Raw genomic sequence first — 20,906 nt, forward strand, 5'->3', positions numbered from 1 at the left:
GAGTACTGTTGAACAGCATGTATCTTTAGAGAGATATATGAGAAGAGGGAAATTCCAGGAAGATCAGAGGATGTTACTATGAACACAATAAAACATTAACTGTCTCCTTACAGGTTTTCATCATAAGGTTTGCATACACGTTTAACTTGGCCACAAGTTGTATTTTTAGAATGGCTGACAAAAAATAATACTAGAAGTGTTGGATAAATTATATTACGTATTGGAATATCTTTATACATAAACCTCTAAATGGCTTTTCTTTGTATTATTTACCTGTGCTAATTGGGTAAAATTTGTGAATTAAATGTGATATTCTGCCTGTTTTATTTTATCTCTACTCCTTCCTCTTTTCAGTGTTGCTGAAATAAAATGATTCTGCTCATGTAGCTGGACATGCTTAGAATATAGGACACGTTTTGTTACATTTTTATTTCTGTAGATAGAATCTATTTTAGCTTGAATCAAGGGTCACAGAATAAAACTAATCAAGAAAATAGAGAAACACGTGTCTCTCTGCTCTGGTGGGAGAAGTTGAATTCCCGTCGGTTTTGCTCCCCCCTCTCCATTCATCCTTCTCCCTAGTGGTCTTTGGGCTCAGTCTCTACCCGCCTCTTCTTTCATAGTGTAAGAACCAGGTGCATTTATCCTTCCTCAATTTCAACAGCCACCTACATGTTGATCCTTCCCAGTTTTGTATCTCTGGAAAAGTATTTGCTCTTGATATTCAGACCCATATATTCAAACCTTCTGGAATTCTCCATTTGACCTTTTGCAAATGGTTCAAAGCAAGATCATTTTCTCACTCAAACCTACTTCTGTATTCCCCTCTCATCCAACGGTAATACCCTCCACCTACTTACTAATCCCAGAAGCCTAGGAATTATCATTGATTCTTCACTCTCCATTAAGTTGTACAATCTTTCTGTTACTATCCCATCAATTCTGTCATTTTAATTTCTTATAAATCTGTTGTTTGATTTCATGTGCATTGTCACCACTGCCTCATTTCAGACAATTGACATATCTCTACTAAAATACTGTATACCTCATAAATGGTCTCCTTTCTTTCATTCTTCTCCCACCAATCAGTTATCTACACTGCTACCACAGTGATCTTTCCAAAGCATGAATTTGGCTTTGTCACTTACCTGCTTAAAATCCTTAAAAGATTCATTATTGTCTTCAAAATAAAACCCAACCTTGTTGGCATAGCACACAAGGCTCTTCTGATATGGTCGTTAATAAATGAAGGTGCCAATCTTGCCTTTTTTTCACCCTCCCTCTTTGAGTCCTCCTCACCCAAACTCATGCCCCTGCTCAAAGTCTATGAAGCTTTTGCATTTGCTGGATCCACCCATGCTTTCTCATTGCTGTCATTTTTGCCTGTATACTTTACTTGCTGCTACTTTTGCCTCCACCTTACTCACCCAATTTTTTATTCTTCAGTATAGATGTCAGCCTCTACAGAAAGCCTTCCCTGATTTTCCAAAACTGGAATCATGTGTCTTTATGTGCTCATTAGCAGCACAGCGGCCTGTACCAATCACTATTGAGGCTTATTACATTCTAGTTTAACTGCTGAATTCTCTGTCTCTCAGCACTTACTTACCCTCACTCATTAGACTACAAAAAGTTCAATTCATAGTAACCACTTAATACATTTTTATTGATAAAAAATAGTAGATTGGTATAAAACAGACTTGGCATAAAACAAAAACAAAAACACAACAAATAAACCAACAAAAAGAAACCCATAGTAGAACATGCAACCTTCATAGAGATATTATGTAGCTTAATGATGCTATTTGAAGGGATGTGGATTATCAGGTCTTCTGCCTACAAAGATGAAGTATCTATAAGTGGGTAGCCTAATATATAGTAAGTTTCTTATCTTTTTAAATTTTGTTTTCAAATAGTAGTTACAGGGCTATGTAGACATAATCATTGATAACTTTAGGAATTTTATCATAAAAATGACATATGTGATAGACACATATTTTGAGTTTTGGGTAAAAATCCCCATCATATTCTATGAATGCAACTGTGTTCATTACACATTTATGAGTTCATCACAACTTAATTATCAATAAGGTGTTAAAATTGTTAATTAAATCATTCTTCATCTCTGGGAATGAATCTTTTCTTTTTGTGTTAAAACATCGGTATAATCAATCAGTGTATTGGAAACCAGAGATTTTTAAAACATGAATGTTTTTATTAAAAAAAAAGAAGAAATGAGAAGGTATCACATATGTTTTCTAGAAAATAAAAAGAATAAAATTTCTAAAACCAGGAAGCCATTCTCCTTAATCTTCATTTTTTTAATACTTACTCTACCCCATTGGCATAATCATTCAGGAAATTTTAGAAAGTTCTTTGTTCTTCGTGTGGGGCAATCTCCTCTATTGCTCTAACTTACACTAGATGTTGATTAGAAGATTTAAGAACATCAATGAGTAAGATACAAAATTGCAATGTTTAAAACTAAGTTTAAAATTGTTTCCAAAAATCAAATCTCAAGTCATAGTAGAGTAAAAACGTTTAAACATAAAGGAAAAGGCTCTATGAGGTAGGCAATTAAAAGAGCACAGTGAAAAAAGGAAACAAAGGTAAAAAGAGTGAAAGAGGAAAATACATTTTAACAGCAGGAAATGACATGACATGACAAGAAAAAAACGAATGAAAGAGTAGAAAGACAGATGGGAGAACCAGAAGTCAAAATTAATGACAAAAAAGAAAAAGTACACCTACAGAAGACTGAGAAAAAAAATACAAGGAGCAAAATGATCTTCCAATTATAAATGTGTTTTGATGCCCAAATATTGCTATATTTAAAAAAATGCCAGAATAGCTGTATTAGTCTGTTTTCATGCTGTTGATAAAGACATACCTGAGACTGGGAAGAAAAAGAGGTTTAACTGGACTTACATTCCACATGGCTGGGGAGGCCTCAGAATCATGGAGGGAGGTGAAAGGCACTTACATGGCACTTACATGACAGTGGGAAGAGAAAATGAGGAGGATGCAAAAGGGGAAACCCTTGATAAAACCATCAGATCTCATGAGACTTATTTGCTACCATAGAACAGTATGGGGGAAACTGCCCCCAGAATTTAAATTATCTCTTACTAAGTCCCTCTCACAACACATGGGAATTATAGGAGTACAATTCAAGATGAGATTTGGGTGGGGACACAGAGCCAAACCATATCATTCCACCCCTGGCCCCTCCAAATCTTATGTCCTCACATTTCAAAACCAATCATGCTTTCCCAACAGTCCCCCAAAGTCTTAACTCATTTCAGCATTAACCCAAAAGCCCACAGTCCAAGGTCTCATCTGAGACAAGGCAAGTCCCTTCCACCTATGAGCCTGTAAAATCAAAAGCAAGCTAGTTACTTCCTGGATACCATGGGGTACATGTATTGGGTAAATACACCAGTTTCTAAATGGGAGAAATTGGCCAAAACAAAGGGGTTACAGCAAGTCTGAAATCCCGCAGGATAGTCAAACTCTAAAGCTTCAAAATGATCTCCTTTGACTCCATGTCTTACATGCAGGTCACACTGATGTAAGACATAGGTTCCCATAGTTTTGGGCAGCTGTGCCACTGTGGCTTTGCAGGGTATAGCTCCCCTCTTGGCTACTTTCATGGGCTGGTGTTGAGTGTCTGTGGCTTTTCCAGGTACACAATGTGAGCTGTTGGTTGATCTACCACTCTGGGGTCTGGAGGACGTTGGCCCTCTTCTCACAGCTTCACTAGGTAGTGCCCCAGCAGGGACTCTGTGTGGGGACTCTGACCCCACATTTCCCTTTCACACTGCTCTAGCAGAGATTCTCCATGAGGGCCCCACCTGTGCAGCAAACTTTTGCCTAGGCATCCAGGCATGTTCATACATCTTCTGAAATCTAGGTGGAGGTTTCCAAAACTCAATTCTTCATCTCTGTGCACCTGGAGGCTCAATACCATGTGGAAGCTGCCAAGGTTTGGGGTTTGCACCCTCTGAAACCATCAGCTGAGCTGTACCTTGGCCCCTTTTGGCAACGGCTGGAGCAGCTGGGATGCAGGGCACCAAGTCCCTAGGCTGCACACAGCATGGGGACCCTGGGCCCGGCCTATGAAACCATTTTTCCCTCCTAGGCTTCCAGGTCTGTGATGGGTGGGGCTGCCATGGAGACCTATGACATGTCCCGGAGTCATTTTTCCCTTTGTCTTGGGGATTAACATTTGACTCCTTGTTGCTTATGCAAATTCCTGCAGCCAGCTTGAACTTCTCCTCAAAAAACGGGTTTTTCTTTTCTACTGCATCATCAGGCTGCAAATTTTCTGAACTTTTATACTCTGTTTCCTTTTTAAAATTGAATGCCTTTAACAGCACCCAAGTCACCTTTCAAATGCTTTGCTACTTAGAAATTTCTTCTGCCAGATACCCTAAAATCATGTATCTCAAGTTCAAAGTTCCACAAATCTCTAGGGCGGGGCAAAATGCCGCCAGTCTTTTTGCTAAAACATAACAAGAGTCACCTTTACTCCAGTTCCCAACAAGTTCCTCATCTCCATCTGAGACCACCTCAGCTTGGACTTTATTGTTCATATCATTATCAGCAATTCTGTCAAAGCCATTTAACAAGTCTCTAGGAGACTCCAAACTTTTCCACATTTTCCTTTTTCTGAGCTCTCCAAAGTGTTCCAATCTCTGACTGATACCCCGTTCCAAAGTCGCTTTCATATTTTTGGGTATCTTTTCAGCAATGCCTACTCTACTGGTACCAAGTTACTGTATTAGTCTATTTTCACACTGCTGATGAAGACATGCCTGAGACTGGGAAGAAAAAGAGGTTTAACTGGACTTACAGTTGTTCCACGTGGCTGAGGAGGCCTCAGAATCATGACGAGAGGCTGAAGGTCCTTCTTACATGGCGGTGGCAAGAGAAAATGAGGAGCATGAAAAAGCGGAAACCCTTGATAAAACTATCAGATCTCACGAGACTTATTCACTATCACGAGAACAGTATGGGGTATATTACTGCCATGATTCAAATTGTCTCCCACCGGGTCCCTCCTGCAACACATGGGAATTATAGGAGTACAATTCACGATGAGATTTGGGTGGGGACGCAGAGCCAAACCATATCAATAGCATTTCCGATATTACATTATTCTTCTAATTTTCTTAAGTTTATAGTAAAAAAAATTCACTTGGACAATTTCAAGACACACCAGAGAATCAAAATATCATCAATGCAGTAGTTTCCAATCGGTTGGGCTGAGCACATTACTTTGTATCGTTTGTATCCTTAATGGCACACAGTATCAGCTGAGTAGGTTTTTTCTTATTTATTTATTTATTTTTAATGTACTATTTATTCTCTCCTAAACTGTTATCTGAGTATTTGGAAGCCAAATGACTAAGATTTTCACAAAAGGTAAAATAGAGGCACATAGCTTTCTTTAAAGTAAAATGTTGCTTTACCCTCTAACCTCCAGCATCCCAGGACTAACAATCGATTGCTATTTTTTTTCTTTTTTTAGTGTCTTGATTTTTAGTCTGTTAATGATATGTAACTATTTCAGATTTTCTGTCATCCAAATAATACAGTTAGACTATAACTATAAATATTAACCTGGAACATTAAAAATAAAATTAATAGAACCATTTTAATAGGAGATGATAAGGTCTGAAATATAGACCAGATCTCTCTCTCTATCCCTCTCTATCTGTATAAATAATGTAGCAATATTATTTTCTTATTTAGCAAAGTAATTACAAAAGTTCATGCTAAATTATGATTTCATAAACAAACACATACCACAGGAGCGCAAGCATGGATGGAAAAAAAATGCTTAATTTCCTAGGTTTAATAGCTTTTAATGCAACTCCACACCTATTTGTTGAAATGTGGCTATTTTGAAGGTCCTGTGCTAGAGGAAGCTAAGCCACAGGGAGAGCGGAAGAGATATAAGAAAAATGCACAGATAATCATATAGCAGGTCAGGTTATAGTAAGCATTCCAGGCAAAATACTCACATGGGTTATGAAGGGTTCAAACAAAGGGGTTCAAAGGAAGAAGGCATCATAAGCAGCTGGAAAAACCAAGAAATCTAATGGAGGATATGTAATTTGAGATGGGTCTGGAAGAATAAGTAGGATTTTGAAGACAGAGACAAACAGTATGACTTTTATTTCAACTGCTATTCTTCAGGTTTCAGTAGTCATCGTATTTCATTTGATGTTACAAGTTTTGGTAATTTCTTCCTTCATTTCTAGCTTCTTAAATTAACTCTGTGCTACATGACCTCTACTGAGCATTAATCATGCCAAATTAATCACTATTTTCTGGATAAGCCAAATATTCTAAAAAATCCCTATGCCTCTACTCATACTATTCTCTCTGCTTGCTTCACGTTTGTTCTTTTCCCTAAAGTAGGCTGCGAACGAATATAGAAGGCTTGGTTCATTTTCAGTGTCTTCCTTGACCCCCACCTCGAAGAAGTGTGTGTATCTCACAGGTGTTTCCAAATCCCTCTATATGTTCTTTGATTATTGTCTCTCACATTGTATCCATTTATCAAGGAACTAGCTTGTTCTTCCACACAGAGAGGTTCTTAAGTAAGGGCAGGAGAAGCCATATGGGTATCCTCTGGCCCAGGCTGTCAGGTGGTTAGTATTAGGTCTGTATATACTCAGATGCAATCAGTTTTTGAAGGAAAGAACGGTAAGCGCAAATAGAACCAGAGCTTGTGTAGCAGGGTTCATATAAGCAGTGGTTCTTACTGAAAAACAGAACCTGGTCTCCCGGGCTCACTTCTTCCTCCGTGTGAACCACTAATAGGAGGGGACCGAAGGCTGAGGCCAGGCCACCTGGAAGCCCACAACGCTGCTAGTAGCAGCGACAGCAGTAATAGAAACTCACTACTGTAAAATCCTCAGTGCGTTTCCATGTGCTTTCCCTGTCATCTAAATGCTTCTCTTCAGCGGCCTAAGGTGGCCCTTCATTTTTCCCCGAGTTCAGGGAAACACCTCCCTTCTTTCAGAATGTGAGAAAAAAATGGGATTTTCCTGGGGCTGAGAGTGGGGATTCCCTTTCCAGAAACGTGCAATTTTTTCATCCCGCCCACCTGGGCTGAAGGCGATCAAAGCGAGGGAGCTGGTGGCATATTGGAACACTCCAAGCACCCCGGCCCCCCTCCTCCCAGAGAAGGGTCTGGAGCCCCGCAATCCGCTAATTAGCTCGCCCCCATTGGTTGTCCCCAAGGCACCCCCGTGCCGTCACTGTGTATGCTAATGAGGGGGAGTCTCATTGGCTGGGCCTCCAGCTCCAGCTCCGCAGGGAGATTGCGGGGAGAGCCGGGTTGGCCACGTCTGGGGCCGTAACCCACCACCCCCGACTCCCGCCAGCTCAGGGCTGTGCCGGATGCAAGCCCGCTCGAGGGAACAGTAGCCGGGCGGCTGCCCTCTGGGAGGATCTGGCAACTGCCTTTAAGGAAAGTGCTTCACCATCAAGCGGCGCTCACTCCCACCCCTCTCCCCTCTTTCTAGGCACCGCGCGTCTTTTTCGGCGAAGTAACTTTTTATACCCGCCTCCCCCTAGTCCTGGGGACCAGAGGCGGTGCCGAGCCTGGGGGCGGTTCCTTGGCAGCGTTGATTCTTGTCAGAGCCAGACTTTTGCTCCTGGGTTGGGTTTGCATCATCCCCATTACACCCTCGGGAAAGAGGAGCCAGCCCCCTTTCAAGCCTTAGCTTCCGGCTCCAAGCCGACCCCCTCCCCCTCCCTGTCCCCTTCCCCTTCTCCCATCCCTCTCTCGGCCACAGCGTCTTGTTAGTCCTCTCCCTCTACTCCGCAATATTTTCTTTCTTTCTCCCTCCTCTCCTCCATTTGTTGTTTGATGTTTCCCACTCTTTGAGGAAGGATGGTTGATTTGGAGAGCGAAGTGCCCCCTCTGCCTCCCAGGTACAGGTTTCGAGATTTGCTGCTAGGGGACCAAGGATGGCAAAACGACGACAGGTGAGTGGTGTGGTGGAGGATTGTTCTGTAAATATTGCTGAAAAAGAGACGGAAATGGGAGGGCCGAAGTGGGGAAAGGAGGGAGAAAAGGAAAACGGAGCCAGAGAGGGAGACTAGGCTGGGGGAGGGAGTAAAAGAGACTCTGATTTGTCTCTCCATTTTGACTCTATATAACTGTTGCTATAGATAAGGAACTCTTTTTCTTTACACTTTTCTTATTCTTGCAAGGTATTTATTGCATTCATTTGGTGCTTATTCTTTTGTCTATCTGTGCTTTTCTAGGATGTGTATAAGGCTGGTATCAGAGGTATAATACACCCAAATGGTATGCAATATCAGTTCCAGAAAATTTGCATTTTTTCCTTAGGTGTGGTTAATCAAACTCAAAATTGCATCCAAGTTGTTTGAAAAAGCACATTAGAAACTTAAAATCTCCTGAGTCTATTTACCTCCTCCTTGTCTGTGTTGTCTTGAGTAGGTATCTACTTGGCACTGGAAATTTTATGCTGTTTAAACATTTTGGAGTTTTAAGTAGACGATTGGTTAAATATGTAACAGGTAGTTAGTGAAAATGACAACCTCTTTAATACAATATACTCACTTTGAACAGGTAACTCTGACCATTATGAATAATGATGTTTGTATAACATGATACAACCTTTTCATAACTAGTATATATTTTTAACTGAAACCGAATATATGTCTCACAATTAAAATTAAGTTTCAAAACTAGAATATTTATTGTTAGCAAAATATTGTTCATATGTTTTATTTATAGCATTACTGCTTTGCACAAACTTCTGAAATTCCTCTGTCTATTTCTGTCTCAAGCACATTTTGTATTTCAGCGAATTTAGTATTTTCTGGAATAGTCATCCCATATATCACATGCCACATTTCTTTGTTTTAAAATAATACATGTATACTAACTAGGTTCTCAACTCAATTGAAATGTTTCATTGAAGTTTAGTTTGGTATTGATGTGCTATTTTAATTATATAAAAGATCCATTATTGGTCCAATCCAAAATCCCCTCCTCATTCACCACTGACCAATGCACTCTGTTTCTTTTCTTCACCTTTTCAGCTCCCAATACCAACTCCTGTCTCTACACACTGAGGATTTTATCTTGAGCATCAATTATGGGCATCTTGTTTGGTCTCATATTAGTAATTTGAAAGGAGATGGATGTTTTGTAGAGGATATTTTGATTCAATCTCTTTTTTAGGCAAAACCACACATATTGGCTAAAAATTTAAAGAAGTAATACCAATTTCTCAGTATTCTTGTAGAGTGTTTGAGTAAACTGAAGATAAAGAAAATAATTTTTAAGTGAATTTGTAATACAAGTTGACATTTAGATAAACTGCATTAGCCTGGTTAAATGGCTTAGTAAGTGTAGCATGGTGTTCCTAGTGACTGAATGTATATTTAGTTCAGGACCTCAGGATCATAATATAGAATAGAAATCCTCTTTGTAGAAAGTGTGAGATAGATTAAACACATAAAGCACATACTTTGGTTATAGTGATGGTATTGTTGTTTGTTTGTTTGTTTGTTTTAAATGTCATATCCAATATGTTAATTTTCATGTGGTTGCCCTCATTTTTCTAAGGATGCTGCAGAAATATTTTAGTAATTAAGACTTTTGGTTAGTTGAACACTGCCTAAATGGATCACTGCCATATTAAAAAAGTTTTGCAGAATGGTTAAAATTTTATGTTATATTAAAAGGTTATGCTAGCCCAACTTTAACTTAAAAAGCAGGCCACATTTACTACTAAAATAAGTTATTAAACATTTAAAACAATCATTCAACCATTTTTAAGGATTTGGCTACTTTTGTGGCTTCATGGAAAACTATTCTTTGGTTTTGGTTCCGTTTGTTGTTAATCTTTGAAGGCAAGACAGTTGGAATCAGAGAAACCCAGACTTCAGTCCTTGGCTGTTTCCTTCACTAGCTGAGTGGCCTTGGGAAAGTCATTTGGCCATTATTAGATTCAGCGATCTTATTTTTTATAATGGGAATTATACTATCTACCTTATAAAACTGTGGCAAGAGGAAGGATGGAGAAGCACAGAACTAACATTTAGTTGGAACTAAGTACTCCCAAGTTCTTTTAACTGTACGATATGTTCTTTCTTAGTTAATCCTCAGACAAACTCTGAATAGCAGGCAATTATGTTAGGCACAAGGAAACTGAAATTTTGGTAAATTAAATACTTGTCTTGGATATTATATCTTATCAGTGTAAAGATGACTCTTCAGTTCGGTTTACTGTTATTCAAATCCCTCAAGAAATAAGTTAAGTTCTTTTCACTTTACTCATTTGAACTTATAAGAATAATTTACGGCACCTAGCATAGTTTAGGTGCTCATTAAATATTAGTTCCCTTATTCACTTCTGATTTGCTGTTTGCAATCCTTTTTTTTCCCTTTTCAGACTCCTAAGCTAATATGTGGTAGGTAAAGTCATCTTCCTTGTCTATAATATGGTGACAAATTCCTCTTTGCAATTACGCCTGAATAGCAATCTTATTCTACTCAGTTATCTTCTTGGACTCAATTCCTATAGAGTTGAGGAGGAAACCCTCTTTCATGTAGGAGTAGGTAGATCATTTCCAACAACAGATACATTTAGTGCTCTGCCCGTATTCTCAAAGCAACTTTCTTTGAACACCTCTTACATGAGGTTTTCTCCCCACCACCAACTCAGGTGCATCCAAGTCCTGCTTGGAGAACAAGCTGGAGTGTCACACTGAGTAAATAGGCTGTTTCTGAATCAATACTTTTGCTGCCTTGCTCCTTAGCTTGGATAATTCTGAAGCATGTTCTACACTGTGTCCAAAGGGACTGAGCTCCACTTGCCCACAGTGATAACTGGCTTAATACTGAAAGCTTTATTGGCTTCTGTCTCTCTTCTCCCCTACTGGTATTTTATCTGTGATCAATTCCCAAATAAACTGCTTTTGCTGCCATCCTATCTCAAGCTTACCTTCTGGGAGAATCTGAATCAAGATAGCCGTTTTCTGGATCTAGAGAGCCACATCCTAGTAATGATGGGGGAATTGTGTTCCAAATGTAGGAACATAAACACTTTGTACCTTGTTCCTCACTGTAAGAATTTCAAACTCCGTCTTAGGTCATAGTTGACTGGCATATGAAAATGAATGAAGCATATGATAGATGCTCAAATGGGTGTTGTTAAAGACATAATATTGATGGGCCTATTAGGATATAGGAAATGTGTATTCCATACCATAGATTTTCTGTGAATCAACTTTGGATAAGTAGGTCATCTAAATTTATATTGTGCCACCTTTTCTGTAGGTAAAAACACATACACATACACTGGCATAGTGTATATGTAATGTATATAGTGTATATGTAACAGATATGCATTGCTTTTATAATATATGTATTATAAAATATTGTATATTGTATGCTAAAAATTGTATATTATGTAATGCATCATATATTACAAATATATGTGATTAATAATATATATTATAATATATGTAATGAATAGATATGTCTTTGTATTATCTTTATGCCATCCTTAGATAATTGCTTCTCTCTCATTTGCACTTTGATATCCTTTTCCGAGTAGGACATATGGGAATAGGGTTAGACACAGCAGTGCAGAGAATTTAGCACATGGATAACACTACTTCTGTGAGGCCATGAAATAAATTTGAGTTGCTAAATGAGAATATTGCTTATGTGTAGGGATGTCTTTTGTGTATATGATGCACACTTACTTGTTTGACATCCTGCGTAAAAAACAAAAATCTTATTCAAGTGGTTTGTATGATATGTCTTTAATGGCTATTCATTCGTTCAGCTAATATTTGAATGTTTGCTACGTCTCAGGGCCCCATTAAGTTAGGTTTTGGGATAAATACGGAAAGGAATATGAAACAGCGCTCAGTCTGGAGAGGGTCACAGATATGATAAGAGGTTAATTCACCTCAGAATATTGACAGTATTGTTTATGTTATGATGCTGTCCTTATAGAATTTGCATTTTAATGCTGTCAAGAAGACTCTGCACCATTTGTAGAAAGGATATTCAGCATTTGCTTGAAAATAAAGTAGTTGAAATCACATATTAGAGATGGCTCAAGGCATTCAACATTCAATTTTCAACTTCTGGCACCAAGCCATCTTCCTGCCTTGGACTCCCAAAGTGCTGGGATTATAGGTGGGAGCCACTGCTCCAAGCCTGTTTTCTGTTTTAATATTTCTATGATTCACAAAGCAGTAAAGATTTAGAGTATTCTCCTGCAGTTAAAGACTGATAAGTTACAGGTTTTAAAAGTCATCAGCCAGTTATACAAGCCTTCTCCTGTTTCATCATGATTTAGTAATTTTAAACTTTGGAACACAACACACTTAATGTGAATAAATTGTCACAATTCAAATTACTGTTAATGGAAAATCCTCAGTTGTAGCCATAGAAGAGAAGGTCATTTATTTAATTAAGACCATTCTAGTTTTCAAAAATCAGGTCACTTGTTTCAAATCCAATAATCATGTATACCTTTTCTATTTTATAGGTGGCCTTTAGAAGTAATTCAAGAAAGTCAACTAATGCATTGTAGTTGTTAAAACATTAAAGGATTTGAACACAGTACAAGTCAATCCATTAACAGTTTAAGAGGTATTTATAAAAATAGAGAAATATTTCAACAGCATTTGGAATATGTGTAATTTTAGATATACACTGCAAAATATATTGCTTTACATAATCAAATTCAATTGTGAGAATGGGTTTTGTATTGACATATTAAACATTTTATGAATTACCAATTTTATCTCCCATAATAAATTATATATTGTTTTGAAAAGCAGCCATTTATTATAAAATATTTATTCTAAATTTTAAGTTCAGGTTAGTAAAGACAATTTTAAATTTTTGAGTGCCATTAAAATGAATGACACATTATTTTTACTCTTTAATCAGATAGTGGCATCAACTATGCATATACAATATCTACAAAAATGATTTAAGCATTTACTTTAGAAAGAGAGTTTAGATAATCCTGTGTTTCTTATCAATATCGACTTCATTAAGAAAAATATCCACAAATAAGGCAATAGAAAATTAGAAACTTAAACAGGTAATGGTATAAAAAAGTAGACTTTGAATATATGTAGTGTAATACATAAAATGCAGAGAAAAATGTATTATTTAATAATTATTGTTTTTCAATCACTACTAAGAATTCAGACATTAATATTTTATATAAAACACACAAGGTTCTTTTCTTTTAACCAATTCTTATAAATAAAATTGAAATGTGACTTTTTGAATTACTGATACTTTATTTTTAAAGTTTGATTTAATTTAACAGCTATCATATGTCCACTTTCTGTATTTGGTTATGTATTAGTAGTACTTCTGTGAGTGACTTAATCATTTCCCTGGGGCTCCACTGAATACTGTCACATTCAGTATTATGTTCCAATATATGAATTTTGTGGGGACACCAACATTGAGATCATGGCAATTGATCCTTTTGTCATTGATGGTTCATCTGTTTTTATTAGAGAATTTATGTATTGCCTGTGTCATATTATTTATCATGTGCCATGCTTGTCTAAGTTATCTTTAGAAAATAAAGCAGAAAGCAATATTTTTTACAGTGAAACGGTAACCAGTTGCTTTATATACTTATAATTTGAAATTAAATTCACTTGGCCTTTTCCTGAGCAATATTTAATGTTGAGCAGTATCCTTCAGCAAGATGTCTTTTTCTGAGTTTTAAATTTGGAATTAAAATTTTCTCTGCAAAAGCAATCAAAACAATAAATAATTATCCAGAAAGACAATTATTTTTAATCTTTCACAATCCTTGATTGGATATGGGATTTTTTTAATGGGTCATAGAAAAAAAATCCTTTTCACAGGATCTTAATCATTAGCAATTGAGTTGTAATTTAAGTAACAGACATCTATCTAAACGTTGTGAGATAGTAAATAGGATAAACTGTGTCCACATTGGTAACAATATATTATAGTCATCTGCTCAACTTCTTTTTGAAATTAGGATGGATATGAATGTCAGACATATTACCAAAGAAATAAGACTTTTAGACAAAATACTTAGGAATAAAAATGCAGTATGGGCAATTTATCTTTCACATTGTTTTGTAATCTTACGTGGCAATTCTAAAAAAAGAAGTAGGCTAACATACAGGGTCAGAGCATTGGTAAGATGGCTATAAAATTGGTGAAACACCATCATAATAAGTGGATTAAAATAATCACTGTATCAGTAGAGCCAATTCTGTTTTTACTAAATAACATCTCCCTACAGAAACTTCTGACAGTTGTGGATATATTGGTCTTTATCATTTCAAAATTTAAATGATAGCCTGCAGAAACCCTTAATAGCATTGGCATCATTCGTTCACAGACATTAAACACCCTACTAATTATCAAGAAGCACACTAAGCTCTAGGGATAAAATTGTGAGCAAAATAGACCTAGTTCAGATGTAAATGATTTTACAGTAGTGGAAACCGATATTAGATTTAAAAATACATACACGAACTTAATTACAGTTGTGCTAGGCTATAAAGGAGAATTGCACAATGTTATGAAAGAGCATGATTGAAGATGAGCCTAGTCTGGCAGATGAAATAGTGGTCTGGGGAAAGTTTTCAAAGAAATCTGTGTTGAGATCGAGGTCTAAGTTTGAGAAGATGTTGGTAGATTAAATGGGAAAAGAATATTTCAGGCTAAGGAGCAGCTTGCCTAAAAGGCCAGTGTCAGGAGAGAGCAAGGCATTTTCAAGGAACTGAGGAGAGTCAGGAGGCATTTGGAAGTATGGGTCTGGAGTTCAAGAGACCAAACTAGGCTTTACATGTGGCTTGTTACTGAAGCTATCCATAGCTATGGAGAAAATCACTTATAGAAGAGAACCGTGGGCCTGGAGCACTGACACAATTTCATACTCAGTACAAAGTCAAAATTGGTTGGGTGAGGTTGTAGATGGTAGGATACAAGTGAAGGTGGGGGACTTTAAGTCCCTTCTCATCTTGAGATTTCTGCCTATGTAGAGTAGAGATGGATAAGCAAGGACAGAAACTTCTTTAGAAGTAGAAGTGCTGGTGGTATGTGAAATTTTAAAGGTATCAGCAAATGACCAAACTTTATGAATAAACAAATTGTCAATATTGAGCATAGATACTGTTTTACTCTTGCAGTTAAATAAAATATAGAACACTGTTAATCTGTCAAACATGCAGTGAATCCATATCAAGTATGGATATCTAATATACATGTATTTCTGTTGTTGTGCTCCATAACATAGAAACCAAGAAATTCACCACACATCATAACCATGTTTTACTTCGTCAACCAAACTGCATCATTAGTTTTTTGTTGCCTAAAACAATCACTGATAGTGACAACTTTTCTGATATTATGTGTTTTGTCACTGTAGTTTTCTTAATTAAACGCTCATGTAATAAAAACAAAAACTTTGTGCTCTTAGGAGCTGAGGTTCCTTTGCATGCCTTGCAGCCAACCACCTCCATCTCTCCAGCTTACAGCTTTGTTTATGTGTATTTGGCTTCACAATTTGTCTCAGCAAATTGGGTATTGGAGGACCCTAAGCCACCGGGATATTTCATTGCGTACCTCTCATGTAGAAGAGTGATCATGTACATGCTTGCAGCAGATGAATAGAAAACTAGGCTCCATGGAGGCCAGAAAACACCGTGAAATGACGTTGGATTCTCTGTAGCTGGTCATATAAAAGCGGAGGAGTGAATTAGAAATTTCTGACCCTGACTCCTTAATAACTAGGTACAACTAGAACAAGCTGACTCATACATAAAGTCTTAGATGTAGTATAATTTCAGATTAAGGAGGAACCACTGCATATACTTGAAAAAATAAATCATTAACGTAAATGAAATAAATTAGTTCAGTGATATTAGACTTATTTGTTTCTCTTGACTGGGAAGTGGAGATGGCTTTGGAGTTTGGAGGTAAAGAGTTGAGAACCTGGAAAGCCCTAGTTGCCTGAAAGAGAGAAAAACATGCTCTTGGATGTGAGGCAGAAGATAATCAGCAAAAGAGGGAGACTAAGGACAGTGAGATTTCTCTCCACAATTTTGCCTTAGATTGAACGTATTTATCTTAGTCTTTTCTGAGAAATAGAAGCAGTGAAGGAAAACAGAAACAGAACCCAATTGTCAAGTGTGGCTGATGTGTAGGGGACAATCGCCTGGCAGCACATCTCCAACTCTTTGACCTCTTTACTCTTTAGAGTCTTAGCTATACCTCTCTTCCAATCAGTGCTTTAGTAGTCTTAGCACTACTGCAATTATGCCACAGCTTTAAAGGGTGAGAATCATATCCCTCTGTGTATGCATTCCTTGAATTCAGAGTTGTATTACTTCCAATTTTCACATATGTAAATATGGGTAAGAAATGGACTTTGCATATAAAGCCAGAAAACAGTAAATCTAAGAAACAGTGAACTGGTTGTTCTTGGCTTTCTTGCACTGGACTTACACAGAATAATAATGATGAATTGTTATTACAAGGGCACACTTAGCCATCTTATAAATCACTGTGTGAATAGGGATAAAAGTGGATTAACACATTTCGACCTCATTTAACTCCCTGTGGGAAAACTTGTAGATTGTCCACATATTATAAACAACTAGTTGTTAACAACAGGGGCCAGATGTCTAGTTTAATAATGGACAGCCTGCTATCTCAAGTCTGTCAAAAACTGAAATACTACTCTGTCCCCTAGGGATCAGATAGGGTGATCAGCAAGCTGCACAGGTTCCATTAAGGAGTGATGGTAATGACTTCTGTCACTGCCACACCATGTGGTGATTACATTGGCAAATTATAGATGGAAACTGTCAGTATTTTGTTTCTATTTCTTACCTTTCTCTGCTCAAAAGAGTTTATGTGCTATTTCATCCATTTCCAATAAAAATGCAGAAGATAAGGTGGAAATGTATGACAATATTGAATATAGTATTTAGCATAACATCAGAGAACATTTACCAACTACTTAGCATGTGTCAAACATTTTTCTAAGCATGTTACATGTATTATTTTATTTAATCTTTATACCAATTCTGAGAAATTCTGTTATTTTTCCCATTTTACAAATGAATCAACCAAGGTACAGAAATATATCACTTGTTCGAAGTCACATAACCTGTAAGAGGTAACTAGAATCTAATTATTATGCCCATTCACAATGTTTACAACATACACAAATGTGATTTAATGCCATTTAAATAATAAGAAGAACAAAATTCAAACAAATTTAAAGGCTTTTGAAGTCAGAAAAATCATACAGCTCTTGCATCCCCGTAGGCCAGTGTTATAGTGACTTGATTAAAATAAGTGTTAGGGAATTTTTGAAGTTGGTCATACTTTCTGAAAGAAAAACCCCTTTTGCCTCTAGATGTAGAGCGTGGATCTTTTGACAGTCTGGAGAAAGTAGAATGAAATGGAAAATTAGCAAAACAAACTAAGGCAATGGTTTTATTTGTGTGTGTATGGGGGTATAGATTATTATTGATTGATTGACTGAAATAGGGTAAAGGTAGTTAGTATCCCAGGAACAAAATAAAAACAGTATCCCAGGAACAAAATAAAAACAGCAGAATGGATACTATGAAAAAGCAAGTGAATAATAAATGAATCATGAGCATATATCAATCAAAAAGGCATCATGTAAGATCAAATAGTTAACTTACTAAGACGTTTTAAAATGTCCATTTTGTATGCTTTGGCCAGGGTCATCTATTTATTTGCTACTTTAGTTAATCCACAATTATTATTATTTTTTATAGCTAGGTGTTTTTATTTTTCAATATTTTTCTCAGTAGGACTTTAAGATTTCCTGTTTATGCTTCTATCTCCTGAAGTATTTGTACCAGTGTGAAATTGATTTTTTTCTCAACACTGTACTGGGATAATGAAAACACTATGCAGGAATGTTATGAAATTTACATATCATAAGGTGAAGTTACTTGATTTAGGGCTTAACACTTAGGCCTACTTATTAGTATGTTTTGCCTGTTCTGAAGATTTGCAGTGGTTCACAGAAATTCATGCAATAGCATAGAATAAATAGAAAGTACAACAGAATGAAAAGATAATAAGGAAAAAACCAAGTTAGGAGTATGTAGGTACATAGTATGACTTCCACCAATTTGTGTGTATTTACTGGAGATGGGTTGCAAAGTTAACCAGAGCAAAGATAAGGGCATGATCAGTTGTATAAGACGAGAAATGAACTAGTAGTTCAGAAGAAACACAGCTTTCCTTGGGGCTCAAATTTAAAGGAAATTTATCCTGTGGATCTTTGATTAGTGTACAGTATTCTTATGCACTCTCCTATCATAAAATAGCAAGTTTCATAAGACTCATAACATTCTCACTCCCTGGTGCTGATCTAACTAGAGAGAATTATTCTCTTAAAGTAGATCTACGGGACACACCCAGTACTGTATTTCAGGTATATCCTATAGGAAAAAAAAAATACGTGAGGTTACAGACTGATTATATTATTGATATATTATATTGTGTACAGTGTACACTGCTCAGTCTTTTATGTAATCTTCCTTAAAAACCTTTTTTTTTTAGTGTAGGTGGCTTTGATTAATAATAAAGGATGCAAAGAGATTGAAGTTACATTCTTTGTTGAGAATCTGATATGTAAATGTAGTCAATAGATACTATAATAGAATGGCTGTCCTTTGATGGAGAACATGCTAGGATTCTAACCAAAACACAAAACTGAATTATGTTTACTGTCTCCTCTTTACCTGCATTGGACTAATTAATTATTTTCTTTTTCCACAAGTGCCCAAAGTAAATATACAATTTAATGTTCTATTAAGACTTTGTAAGGGCTGGGTGGGGTGGCTCATGCCTATAATCCCAGCACTCTGGGAAGTCAAGGCAGGCAGATTGCTTGAGCCCAGGTTCTAGATTAGCTTGGGAAAAATGGCAAAACTCCATCACTACAAAAAGTACAAAAAATTAGCCAGGTGTGTTGGTGTGTGCTGTAATCCCAGCTACTCGGGAGGCTGAGGTAGGAGGATCGCTTCAGCTTGGGGGTCGAGGCTGCAGTGAACCGTGATCACATGATTGCATGCCAGCATGAGACCCTGTCTCAAACAAACAAAATAAATAATTGAAAAATAAGGCTTTGTAAGAATCCTGAATTTGGTTATTAATATAGCCATATACAGTCAGCCTTCTCATATCCATGGGTTTTGCTTCTGTGGATTTAACCAATCATGGAGGGAAGTTATTTTTAAAAAACAAATAATCCCATCAAAAAGTGGGCAAAGGACATGAATAAACAAGTCTCAAAACAAGATGCACAAATAGCCAGCAAACATGAAAAAATGCTCAACATCACTAATTATCAGGGAAATGCAAATTAAAACCACAATGTGATACCACCTCACTCCCACAAGAATGGCCATGATTATGAAGTCAAAAAACAATAAATGTTGGTGTGGATATGGTGAAAAGGGAAACTTTTACATTGCTGGTGGGAATGTAAATTAGTACAACCACTGTGGAAAACAGTGTGGAGATTCCTTGAAAAACTAAAAGTTGTACTACCATTTGATCTAGCAGTCCCATACTGGGTACCTACTCAAAGGAAAAGAAGTCACTATGTGTGTGAAAATGACACATGCACATGCATATTTATAGCAGCATTACTTGTAATTGCAAATATATGGAACTGACCTAAGTGTTCATCAACCAACAACTGGATAAAGAAAATGTGATATATATATATATATATATATCTCTCTCACATATATATATTTATATTTATATATTTATTTATATTTATATATTTATATATTTATTTATATTTATATATTTATATAGAAATATATATATTTATATAAATATATATAAATATATTATATATATTTATATATAATATATTTCTATTTATATATTTATATATTATAGTTATATATTCATATATTTATATTTATATATTTATATATTATATTTATATATTTATTTATATATATTTATATATATAAATATATATATAAATTATATACATATATATATATATATATATATATATATATATATATATATATACACACACACCATGGAATACAACTCAGCCATAACAAGGAACAAAACAATGTCTTTTGGAGCAACTTGGTTGGAGCTGGAGGCCATTATTCTAAGTGAAGTAACTCAGGAATGGAAAACCAAACATCATGTGTTCTCACTTGTGAGTGGAAGCTAATCTATGAGGATGCAGAGGCCTAAGAGTGATAGAATGGACTTTGGAGACTTGGGGGGGAAGGTCGGGAGGAAGGGTGAGGGATAAAAGACTATATTGTGTACAGTGTGCACTGCTCAGGTGATGGGTGCCCTAAAATCTCAGAAATCACCACTAAAACACTTATCCACATAACCAAAAACCACCTGTACCCCAAAAACTATTGAAATAAAAATAAAAATTAAAAGCCTACCACAAAAAATACAAATGAAAAGCCAGTACAGTATTACAATTATTTACGTAGCATTTACATTGTACTGGTTATTATAAGTAATCTAGATTTATACCTGATGGGAGGGTATGATTAAGTTATGTGCAAACGTTATGTCATTTATATCAGAGACTTGAACATTTGTGGATTTTAGTATCCCCAGGGGTCCTGGAACCAATTCCCTCTAGATACCAAGGGATGACTGTTTATATGTACATAGAGATATATATATATAAAGCACGTGACTATTATAGCCAACTTCTGGTTGCTAAGTAATTCATATCATATGAATAACCTCAAACTAGTGCAGCTTTTTAATTTGTCTATCACCATTATTATCACTATAATTTTTTCAATTATAT

At 36.3% G+C, this 20,906-nt stretch overlaps 1 protein-coding gene across 12 annotated transcripts in view; it reads left to right on the forward strand.

The window, feature by feature from the left end:
• Positions 1-7,331: 7,331 nt before the first annotated feature.
• KCNT2 (potassium sodium-activated channel subfamily T member 2) overlaps positions 7,332-20,906 on the forward strand; it is a 393,821-nt gene continuing 380,246 nt past the window's right edge. For 11 of the 12 annotated variants that reach the window (XR_008510934.2, XM_054523917.2, XM_024239215.3 and 8 more), the window contains exon 1: positions 7,339-8,007. Coding sequence is in view for 11 of the 12 variants with exons in the window: in XM_054523917.2 (XP_054379892.1) it covers positions 7,913-8,007 (95 nt within the window). In the remaining variant the exon portion in view is untranslated. Of the gene's footprint in view, positions 8,008-20,906 lie in introns of all 12 variants that reach the window. The other variant, XM_054523897.2, reaches the window with a different exon arrangement.

Source organism: Pongo abelii, chromosome 1, assembly GCF_028885655.2.
Source record: "Pongo abelii isolate AG06213 chromosome 1, NHGRI_mPonAbe1-v2.0_pri, whole genome shotgun sequence".
NCBI classification, from domain to species: domain Eukaryota; kingdom Metazoa; phylum Chordata; class Mammalia; order Primates; family Hominidae; genus Pongo; species Pongo abelii.